We start from the raw sequence: 12,085 nt of genomic DNA, 5'->3' as shown, positions 1-12,085 counted from the left end.
TCACATAATTACAGAAGTCTGAAATATGTTATTAGTTTCAGATTTTATTTTATTTTCGCCTTTTTGACAGTCAAGCATTAATCACCTTGCAGAACAATGAAGTTATTTTTATCTGTTTGCTAAGGAAATTTAACTTTTATTAACCTTTTTGGCAGAGGCAGTCAATGTATTTGAAACGAAATGTTTAATTACACAGTACTGGCTGGTTTCAGCTGTTCACTGCATTTCAAGTGCATGCTTTCATCTTTTAGCACATATGGCATTATACCATAATAAAGAACCAAACATGATATAATACAGTACTGGTGCGCCAAGAAAATTTACATCCCAAAAACCACACTGAAAAGCTTAATATCAGGTCGAGGTCTACTTCACTGGGGATCTGGATGCACTTTAAGTATGCATTTGAAATGTGCACATTTTAGTATGATTCATGAAATTCCGATGCTCTTGGAGTATCCTCTGATGTCTTGTTTCTTTTATGATGGTTCAAATGGCTCTAAGCACTATGGGACTTAACATCTGAGGTCATCAGTCCCCTAGACTTCGAACTAATTAAACCTAATTAACCTACGGACATCACACACATCCGTTACCCAGGGCAGGATTCCAACCTGCGACCGTAGCAGCAGCGCGGCTCTGGACTGAAATGCCTAGAACCGCTCGGCCACAGCAGACGGCTTTCTTTTATGATATGTATGATCTTTCAATGTTTTATACATACGTACATACGGGCTTCCTACGTCTCGGTAGCTGCGCAAGTGCGGTGTCGCCTGTTATATGCGCTCTCTGGCAACTGCTGAAACAAACATATTTCTAACAGGTCCCAGGAAAATACTGTGAATGGCGGTTTGAAAAGCGTTACTTTAAAAGTAAATATCCTTTTACGTAAGTTGAACGATGTGCGAGAATGTACCATGAATTTCTTAAATTACGGGGCATTTGACTCTCATTCAAAAATCAACTCTTTGATAACGAGCCATTTAGAAGAATTTCGAATCTTGAATATCAGACATTTGCGTCATTAGTAAAACTTTTACTGGCACATTTGTGCGATATACCTTAAAGTGTAACACGCGCAAAAAAGATCAGCATTATATGCGAAAGCTTAGCATCTCTTGTAGCTTATTAACCATAGAGACCAAGCGTCTGTTTGAATTTCAAAAAACCAAAGACATATATAACAAAAAAACATTTCGATTCAAGCTAAATTAAGACATTATAAAACTGTCATTAGACCAGAATGCCTGTATGCATCGGAGTGCCTAACTCTTAACAAAAAGGGGGAAATAGAAAACATGGAAAAGAAAGAAAGGAAAATTTTGAGAAAAATATTAGGACCGAGAAAGATTGGAGAAGAGTACAAGCTAAAGAGTAATAAGGAAATATACAAAACTATTGAGAAAGTGAGTGAGGCAATGCGTAAACGCAGACTAACGTTTTATGGTCACCTGTCGAGGATGGATGGAAACAGACTAACAAGAAAAGTGTTTGAACATAGTAACAGGAACGAAAAAACCAACAATAAATGGATACAGATGGTGAAAAAGGATTTGGCCTATTTTAATGTCACCCGTGAGTCAATCAGGGACAGGGAAAAGTTTAGACAAATAGTGAACGAAATTAAGTGTTTTCCAGAAGAAACGAAACTAAAGAATAATAACAGGAAATGGTCGGAAGAGCGGAGGAGGAACCACTCGAAAATGATGAGGAAATATTGGGAAGAGAGAAAAAAAGATCAAAAAGCCGGGCAAGTGAATTGTTGAACGTGGTCCAAAGATGGCCGAAATCGAAAGAAGAAGAAGAAGAGACCAATATTATACGTGAACGCTTTGCCTTTCTTGTAGCAACACCATGTACACTCCTGGAAATTGAAATAAGAACACCGTGAATTCATTGTCCCAGGAAGGGGAAACTTTATTGACACATTCCTGGGGTCAGATACATCACATGATCACACTGACAGAACCACAGGCACATAGACACAGGCAACAGAGCATGCACAATGTCGGCACTAGTACAGTGTATATCCACCTTTCGCAGCAATGCAGGCTGCTATTCTCCCATGGAGACGATCGTAGAGATGCTGGATGTAGTCCTGTGGAACGGCTTGCCATGCCATTTCCACCTGGCGCCTCAGTTGGACCAGTGTTCGTGCTGGACGTGCAGACCGCGTGAGACGACGCTTCATCCAGTCCCAAACATGCTCAGTGGGGGACAGATCCGGAGATCTTGCTGGCCAGGGTAGTTGACTTACACCTTCTAGAGCACGTTGGGTGGCACGGGATACATGCGGACGTGCATTGTCCTGTTGGAACAGCAAGTTCCCTTGCCGGTCTAGGAATGGTAAAACGATGGGTTCGATGACGGTTTGGATGTACCGTGCACTATTCAGTGTCCCCTCGACGATCACCTGTGGTGTATGGCCAGTGTAGGAGATCGCTCCCGACACCATGATGCCGGGTGTTGGCCCTGTGTGCCTCGGTCGTATGCAGTCCTGATTGTGGCGCTCACCTGCACGGCGCCAAACACGCATACGACCATCATTGGCACCAAGGCAGAAGCGACTCTCATCGCTGAAGACGACACGTCTCCATTCGTCCCTCCATTCACGCCTGTCGCGACACCACTGGAGGTGGGCTGCACGATGTTGGGGCGTGAGCGGAAGACGGCCTAACGGTGTGCGGGACCGTAGCCCAGCTTCATGGAGACGGTTGCGAATGGTCCTCGCCGATACCCCAGGAGCAACAGTGTCCCTAATTTGCTGGGAAGTGGCGGTGCGGTCCCCTACGGCACTGCGTAGGATCCTACGGTCTTGGCGTGCATCCGTGCGTCGCTGCGGTCCGGTCCCAGGTCGACGGGCACGTGCACCTTCCGCCGACCACTGGCGACAACATCGATGTACTGTGGAGACCTCACGCCCCCGTGTTGAGCAATTCGGCAGTACGTCCACCCGGCCTCCCGCATGCCCACTATACGCCCTCGCTCAAAGTCCGTCAACTGCACATACGGTTCACGTCCACGCTGTCGCGGCATGCTACCAGTGTTAAAGACTGCGATGGAGCTCCATATGCCACGGCAAACTGGCTGACACTGACGGCGGCGGTGCACAAATGCTGCGCAGCTAGCGCCATTCGACGGCCAACACCGCGGTTCCTGGTGTGTCCGCAGTGCCGTGCTTGTGATCATTGCTTGTACAGCCCTCTCGCAGTGTCCGGAGCAAGTATGGTGGGTCTGACACACCGGTGTCAGTGTTCTTTTTTCCATTTCCAGGAGTGTATATTAATTTAATTTCCCTGTTTGTGTGTTCATGCCACTTCAGTGCGTTGCTGTTGGCTGACCACATCACGTGTTCTATGCTCTGAATATCCACTACCATCGGCTGGTGAGATCATGTGACATGAGCTATGACTGGCTTACGAAAGCGCATCGCAGTCTCGATTTCAATGATTCGGAAAGTAACATGCGTATGCTTTCGTAATACGAAAATACGTAGCATACATGTCGCTGCACATCAAAGATATTTCCAAAACATGTCTTTTTCCCTGAGTTTAGTTTTCTAAAGTGCCAGGAAATTCAATGCCCATGTATAAACCCATAATCATTCAAAGGATTGATAAGTTTTCCATGGAAAATATGCTTCCACTAAACATGGAAAAAGTGTGTTTTCACCCGGGATAGTGTATTTTTAACCGGGAAATCCGAGATAAATCCGGGAATTTTTTTTCCTTGTCCCCTAGACTTAGAACTACGCCCTGTAATTACATTTTGTAATCATTACTGCTGTGCTGTGTTTAGTAAATGCAGTGTGCAAACAGACTTCAAAAATCAGTTTTTGACTTGCAGTTCACAGTGTCGTAAGTTGTGCATTCATCTGCTTTTAGATAAATGAATAATATATAAATTTTAGGTAAACTCCTGTGCATGAATACATAAACTTAGGTGGTTACTGATCCATTGGAAGTGTCACTTAAGTGAGCAATATTTCTGCAAGTGCTTCCACTGATTTTGTGTAGCGCAAAATGTGGGTGGTGGTGCCAGCAATGCTGCAAGCAGCTGATGCTGCCTTGTCCTCACCAGTTTTCTCCCTTCAGTAACCACAATGAGGGCAAGGTCATTCCAGACAGGCACTGCACCCATCATCAATTTACCGTGAACAGACAGTACTGCTTTCTCACACAAAGCACCAACTCATTGAAAAGAATTTAAGTCATAGATAATATCCTCATCAGTATGTCAGCTGGCATGTGCAATATGTTTTCTGTTCCAATATTAGAGAAGAAAAGTTGCTACTCACCATATAGCGGACATGCTGAGTCGTGATAGGCACAACAAAAAGATTCACACAATTATAGATTTTGGTCATTAAGGCCTTTGTCAGCAATAGACGCACATACACACACGCGCTCACTCACACACTTGTGCAAACATAACCTTTTACACACGTATGCAGTCTGAGTCTGAGTTGTCTGAGACTGCAGACGCGCGTGTGTGTGTGTGTGTGTGTGTGTGTGTGTGTGTGTGTGTGTGTGTTTGTTTTGCTGACAAAGGCGTTAATGACCGAAAGCTATAATTGTGGGAACCTTTTTGTTGCACCTATCACGACCCAGCATCTCCGCTATATGGTGCGTAGCAACTTTACTTCTCTAATATTGTTACATAACATCCTGGATTTTCCATTGTTTAAGTTTTCTGTTCCATAATCGATGTTGAGGTCCTCAAGGATATAGAACATGCCATTAACAAACAATGTGCAATACATATTTACAAAAGAGCTGTGCTAATGTTGCTTCCACAGATCCTAAGTAGAATTAGATTCTAGGAATAGGAATAAGTACAAAGCTGCACATTTTCTTGTAAAAGGTAATGTCAAATTTATCCTGTACATGTAAAAGTCTACATGCTAAAGTTCACAAAATAATTATGCAACACACTGTCCAGTCACCCACCTGAAATGTGCAAAGCTGGGTTTTTATGTAACTCATAATTTGGTAAGATTAAAATGTATTCATCAATGACTACATGTTGGACACTAACAAAGCCTTTATTTACAAATGAAATATAATTTAAAGTAAACTTAAACTTTCTTTGGCCAGTGGCAAGTTATCGAAAACGTGTGTTGCTGAATAATTGACATCTTTCTGGACTAAAATAAGTGATGAGATTATTTAATGTAGCTTATTCTTATTACTGTTTTGCCTACACTGCACCGTTTGTGCGAAAAAAAGAGCTGATATTTATGTGAAATTTCATTAAGGAATGAGTATACTGGGAAATAGAAGTTGGTATATTCCCAGTTCCATGAACATCACCACAATTCATATCACAAATAATTTGTATTACACACTTCTAGATTGATGAGTCACCTCAAAATGAGATCCCCTATAACATTAGGGAATGAAAGTAAGCCAGGTTCTTTGTATATTGCCCATGTCTGGTAACACATTTCAAATGAAGATTTGTGTAAATGCTTCAGTAGTTCTGTGGTGGCTTCTCCCAGTCGAATTTACCATAAAATGTAATCCCAAGAATTTAACATAGTTAAGTTCTTCTCTCTCTGGTTGTCATCAGATTTTAAACATACACTGTTTGGAAATCTGAACTGCATGTAGTCTTTCCAAAGTTCAGTGAGAAACAATTAAACAATTCATTAATAAATGTTTGTTATGACAGATCTTTCTGGATTCACTTACCACAATGTTTGCATTATCTGCAAAGAAACAAAAACAACCATTCTGTATGTGGAAATAGCTTTCTCAGTATTAGAACTCTTTAGAAATCCTAACTACCAATATACAGCAGGTTTCAAAAGGTTGGTCTGATTACACAAAACTGTATCTTGTACATATAAGTCAAGATAAAAGTTGATGTGAAGTTTAACTTTCACATCAAAACTAAAAGTTCACATTGGTGCCCATTGTAAGTTGTCAGTATGCATATGCCTGATGCAGCTGGTTCATTCAATCACTTGTTCATTGCTCAATTTGTGTTGAGTGGATGACAGGTGTTCTGCATTCTCTGTTTCAACACGTGGAACTCATTTATAATTCAGAGGCTTGATTCTTGTCATGAGTACACACTACCTCTCCTACAGCTCAAAGCCTTTGATGATGGCATTGACAGTTGGTTGCTAATGTAAGGGGGGAATCCGTAGATGGTGTGTGTGTGCGCATTGAATACGTTGACCATCTTTAACAATTTAAACGTAGTTCACAGAAGTATTACTTGTTGCCCATCTGAGAGTTAAGCCGTCCTCATATGAGAAATGCTTCTCAGCTCCTTTGTCTATGTGCTAGCTGTGTCTAGTCTGCAGAATACACTGTACAAAATTGCTAGAAACCAACTATTGACTTAGACAGTTGTCTTGAAATTCATTGGCCCATATTCACAAAATGATTGCTTTAAATGGAAGTGCTCTTGCTTGTACATAACATTGATTATTTACACATATGTTAATAATAAAGTAGAGAATTTTCTAGAAAATATGACGGTGACAAAAAAATATTTGAAGGAAGCAGGATGCAAACCATCCACCTTTCACATCTTAATTTGTGTGTATGTCAAATAAACCTTAATCAACTGTTTCTGATTTTGCATGCTTTATGATGCTCTGAGGGTTCAACCAGTGACATGTAATTGTAACATATCGTACCTGAAACAGTGAATTTTTATGAATCATAAAATTTGCCAGTGCCTTGAAAAGACATTTTTTTCATAGCATGTCAGTTGTTATATGAAAATCACGAAGTTCAGATACCATTTTCACAGCATATAAGTTGTTATATGAAAATAATGATCAGATAGTGTTTAACAACCACTCTGTTCTTGCAAATCATTTTATTGTAAAAAATCACACAAAAAAGATGGATATTCAATGTGGTGCTTTGAAACAGCATATATCATGTAACAAAGTTAAAAAATAAAAACAAAAAATATGGGCTTTAACTGCAAACGATGTAATCCAGCATGGTGTCTCTTGAATTCAGCTTCATTGACCTCGTGCCTCTCCACAATACAAAAATCTCAAGGATCTCATTTCTATCTTTCACACTTAAAAATGCTCCACAACATGAAATTTCACATTGCGACATCACATAATTTTTTTATCCCCACATCCACATTTGCTTTCAGGTCCAATTCTGAGAGTAGCTTTAGACAGTCCTCATGTCTGGCATGTTTTATGGCAACATTTGCATTTCAAGTCACAAGGATTCATTATTACAAGCGTGTTCAAAATGGTGGTGAACATTATCATGTAGAGATGTCTAATTGTGGGCATGTAGCTGGATAAGAACAGTTTTCAGATTTAGTGGAGCATGAGAAACCTGCAAAGCCTCATGGGTTGTGTACATGTTTCTGAGAGAAATTTGACAGCCTGTTCTTTTTGCTTAAAAAGAAATGGGTACAGGAATCACATACCTGGGTACGTTGAGAATCTGCCTTTTCCACAATTGCAAAAACATGCCAAAATTCCATTTTTAAGTAGAATGTAACACCACGTCACTGGCACCTACATTAAGATCATTTCTTACGGTGAGCAGCCTCACTGATGGATCGGGTTGTACAGACGTCGCATTGCACCATTAGTCTGTAAAAGTTGCCTGATCTTGCAACGTGTGATATTTTTTGGGGAGGGAGAAGCAACTGAAGTAAGTTTATGAAAGTTTCTGTGCCTCTCCTTTCAACAACTATGGGTGAAGTGGGACTGTATGGCAATAACTGTAACTCCATACATGGCAATAACAGTAAATCCATACATGTTAAAGAAAGTACAGGATGCAATTATCTGGATGTTAGTTGTGTGTCCAGTGGAGGCTACATCAAACATTTGTGGAAGGCAAATTGAAACTATGATCTTAAACACTGTTGTAAAAAGTCTCTCAAAGTAGTATATGAAAAAGTAGAATGTATGTGTAAGTTAAATTTTACCCTACATCCTGGTTACTTTCTTCACTCATGTAGATGATTGTATTGTTACAATATATAATAGATAAATCTTTTTGAAAACCTCTTTACTGTTTGTATTCAGAAGATTGAGGCCGCTTGTATATATATCCTTCTCAAATTTTTGAGAATTTTGTCAAAAGGTAAATTGGATGTAAGTTGTATTTATTTCCTTTCTCAGACAGAGGTTTCAGTTTACAGTATTACAACAAATTTGGAATTGTTAGTGATACATTACTAGGTACACAAATAATTTAATGTTTTACTAAACTCAGAATATGCTGTCATCATTTTGTTTTCTTTGATGTTTGGATTATGTTTTTCAGTACATCTAGAAATGGGCTATAGCATCAGAGAATGTGAATGACAGTCTTTGGGGATCAATACTTCTCAATGATTTTCCCTTTTTGAATATTTTTTGCTTTTATCTTTGACAGTATAGACAGCATCAGATTTTTATTAAATTCTCTGTTCCACTTAGGTGTCAGTCCATCACCCTGTACTAAATGAAGATACTTGGCAACAGCATTTTTAAATGTGTAAATGATAAGTATTTTATTTTTAAATGACATTTACCAACAATTTGGACTTAATTCGTCACTTATTAGTACATAACATACACATGATATTGAAGCATTCTTTAAGCATTTAATTAACAAGCGGTAACTTCTAATAAAAACATCAGATTCAGCATTAACAATAGTGGACAATGTAACGTGGATGCTAAATGTACACTCTCTCTCTCTCTCTCTCTCTCTCTCTCTCTCTCTCTCTCTCTCTCTCTCTGTGTGTGTGTGTGTGTGTGTGTGTGTGTGTGTGTGTGTGTGTGTGTGTTTTGAAAGGCAGAGGGCTGTGAATGTGTTCCAGCACATTTTGTTTGTATACTTGGGTATTCCTTGTTAACAACAGCTGCGTCACTGCACTTTTAGGGAAGACACTGAAAATTACCAATTGACAAGTATCAGCAAAATGTTTGAACTGGCAGATCTGAGACTATAGATGGTATCACTAATTTATAAAGTAGATGCTAGGGGCTTTTATCCTTTACAAGATGCAATTCCCTTTTTTTCGTAAAAGATACTGTTATTAAAATCCATGGAGAAGAAATAAAAACTTTGAGGTTCGCTGATGACATTGTAATTCTGTGAGAGACAGCAAAGGGCTTGGAAGAGCAGTTGAATGGAATGGACAGTGTCTTGAAAGGAGGGTATAAGATGAACATCAACAAAAGCAAAACGAGGTCGAGTGATGCTGAGGGAATTGGATTAGGAAATGAGACACTTAAAGTAGTAAAGGAGTTTTGCTATTTGGGGAGCAATATAACTGATGATGGTCGAAGTAGAGAGGATATAAAATGTAGACTGGCAATGGCAAGGAAAGCATTTCTGAAGAAGAGAAATTTGTTAATATTGATTTAAGTGCCAGGAAGTCATTTCTGAAAGTATTTCTATGGAGTGTAGCCATGTATGGAAGTGAAAAATGGACGATAAATTGTTTAGACAAGAGGAGAATAGAAGCTTTCGAAATGTGTTGCTACAGAAGAATGCTGAAGATTAGATAGGTATATCATGTAGTTAATGAGGAGGTACTGAATAGAATTGTGGAGGAGATGAATTTGTGGCACAACTTGACTAGAAGAAGGGATCGGTTGGTAGGACATATTCTGAGGCATCAAGGGATCACCAATTTAGTACTGGAGGGCAGCGTGGAGGGTAAAAATTGTAGAGGGAGACCAAGAGATGAATACACTAAGCAGATTCAGAAGGATGTAGGCTGCAGTAGGTACTGGGAGCTGAAAAAGCTTGCACAGGATAGAGTAGCATGGAGAGCTGCATCAAACCAGTCTCAGAACTGAAGACCACAACTACAACAACAAATACTGTTATTTCTTGAGTTAACTCTGGGTCTTCTTTTTTCTCTCAGGAAATTGACAGCAGACACTTTTTCAAAATGTCTGTGTTGGTGATGGTGGAAATTTGGCGTGATGATTTATCTTCAGTGACCATAAATTCGAAAGAATGTGGTTGAGCCTGTTTCGATGATTGGGGTGTTTGTGAAAATGTCATGTATTGACAATGTGATCCTTGTCCTCATTAATCCCTCCCACAAAATCACTGTTATTAGAGTAGTCAATTTCAGATTCAGCATCTGATTTCTCTAAAATTCCTGCAATGTTCTTATAACTTCACGTGGTAAGAAATTAGTCAATCCTGTACAAAGAAACAAGAACACTGATGACCAACAGTGAATGTTATGACTGTGTGGTTAACCCACCTCTGATGACATTAATGGATTATTCACCGTAGCTGCCAACTCATTGTTAAAATATTTACGACAAAATAGTCTTTGTTCTGCCATTCTGAGTGGAAATAAAGCATAGGCCAAATTAACCCACTCAATAATTTACACAAAATATCAATGAAGCATCCTCTTCCCTCCCAGATAAACTTTCAGCAAGAGGGCACCAGTAGCTCTTACATTTTGAAAATAGTGAAGTTATGTTGTAACAAAATTTATACTGTGGGTTTTTGAAATTTAGTTGTTATGTTTTAATGAAGAAATAACCAATTTTTTGATATAATATTTTCATTTTTAGATTTTGTGTTGTATTTCTAAAAGGTATTGTGAGATTACAGAGCGGATGATATTGAATTTTATTGAGGACAGATGTCGTAAAATCATTTTTTCACTTGTAATTAATGGAATGTAAGTAAAATACAGGATCGTAGGTTTGTTCTTGGGCTCTAACCGGCATTTTTAAATTGTTTTATTGTTCTTGCCTTTAGTTGAAGGACCATCGGACGAATTTCAACGCCTTAGAGACTTTGTTGATGTTAGAAATTGTGTGAAGTTAATAAATTCACAACCAGATGCATTAAAGGAAGGATACCAAAAATTTTGCAGTGTAATAAGTCCTCTGAAATTAAGTAAGGTATGTGAACTATGAACGAGATGGGAAATTACATCACATTAAAGTGCAATGTGAAGTATTTTCAAAAATGTCATATTTTTCCACAGAAACAAATGAGAAGGGTATATGAAATTTTAAAGTTGCTTTTCACCAATGTTAAAAATCCTGATGAGTACAAGCAGTACAGACTGGAAGTCAAAAGAAGACTTAACATCCCATACCAGGTATAAAAATTATATATGTCTCTATCTATTATTAAAGTTTAAAGATCAATTGTTTATCATTTTTTTTTATTTCAGAAAGGACAGGATGAATACAAGAAAATCCAGAAATTTTTCAATGATACAGAGAATAATGATGAACATTCATCTATCGTACCTCTTACAGATGAACAAAGAATGGAAAATTTAGACAGAGAATACCAAGAATTGGAAAACCAGTATCGACAAATTTTGCAGCGACTCTCCTTATTATAAACTACTTCAAATGAATCTATATGAAAAGATCTGCAGATTCACCGCAATTACTTGTGTACAGAAGACTTAAGACTGGACATACACACCTCATGCACTCAATCTAAAACTTGGTCCATAATCAGTTTTCCTGTAGTGACCTCCTGCAGTTCTCAGAAGACTGAGTATGAATAAGTTAATCATTCATTGAAAGTGTGGAAAACATGTTGTTATACTAAATGTTTTAACATAGTTAAGGCTTTAATATGATAGAATTTAAATATTTTTGTAACTGTTAGTCAGTACCCATTAAGCTATATTTGCACAACATGAAGTTTTCTTTGTTCAGAGGCACCAAAGTACTTTTTATGTGTTAAGTTTCAGAACTGTATTCTTACGTTGAGAAGTACTTTTATTAATATAATCTACTTAAATACTGCACAAAATTGCATTTACATTTTGATGAAACCTACAAAAATAATTAATTGGCTTCAGTCATTTCCTGCAGAGGTAGATGGGAAACACAGTTTACAAAATGTGAAGAAAGGGTAGGAAGCAGACTAAATGATACTGCACATTTGGGAATTGAAAACTGCAATTCATTGCTGTGTACAGAAAGCAGTGTACATTGAAAATCCACCAGGAAAATAAGCGAAACATTTCTGATAAACACATTTATTTAAATACATTCCATAATATACACTAAAGTAATATAGACTGCTTAGCCCAGACATGGAATTTGGTTCCAGTTGCAGGTTGCTTATTGAATAGCTTGCAG

At 38.5% G+C, this 12,085-nt stretch overlaps 1 protein-coding gene across 1 annotated transcript in view; it reads left to right on the top strand.

Moving 5' to 3' along the window:
* LOC126484773 (histone acetyltransferase type B catalytic subunit) overlaps positions 1-11,728 on the top strand; it is a 76,558-nt gene extending 64,830 nt beyond the window's left edge. The window contains exons 8-10 of the mRNA XM_050108373.1: positions 10,731-10,876; positions 10,963-11,079; positions 11,155-11,728. Coding sequence (XP_049964330.1) covers positions 10,731-10,876; positions 10,963-11,079; positions 11,155-11,331 — 440 coding nt within the window. The 3' untranslated portion in view covers positions 11,332-11,728. The remainder of the gene's footprint in view (positions 1-10,730; positions 10,877-10,962; positions 11,080-11,154) is intronic.
* The last annotated feature ends 357 nt before the right edge of the window (positions 11,729-12,085 follow it).

This window comes from Schistocerca serialis, chromosome 1, assembly GCF_023864345.2.
Source record: "Schistocerca serialis cubense isolate TAMUIC-IGC-003099 chromosome 1, iqSchSeri2.2, whole genome shotgun sequence".
In the NCBI taxonomy this organism is placed as follows: Eukaryota; Metazoa; Arthropoda; class Insecta; order Orthoptera; family Acrididae; genus Schistocerca; species Schistocerca serialis.
Note: the sequence above shows the minus strand (reverse complement) of the source record. Positions and strands in the feature narration are given on the sequence as shown.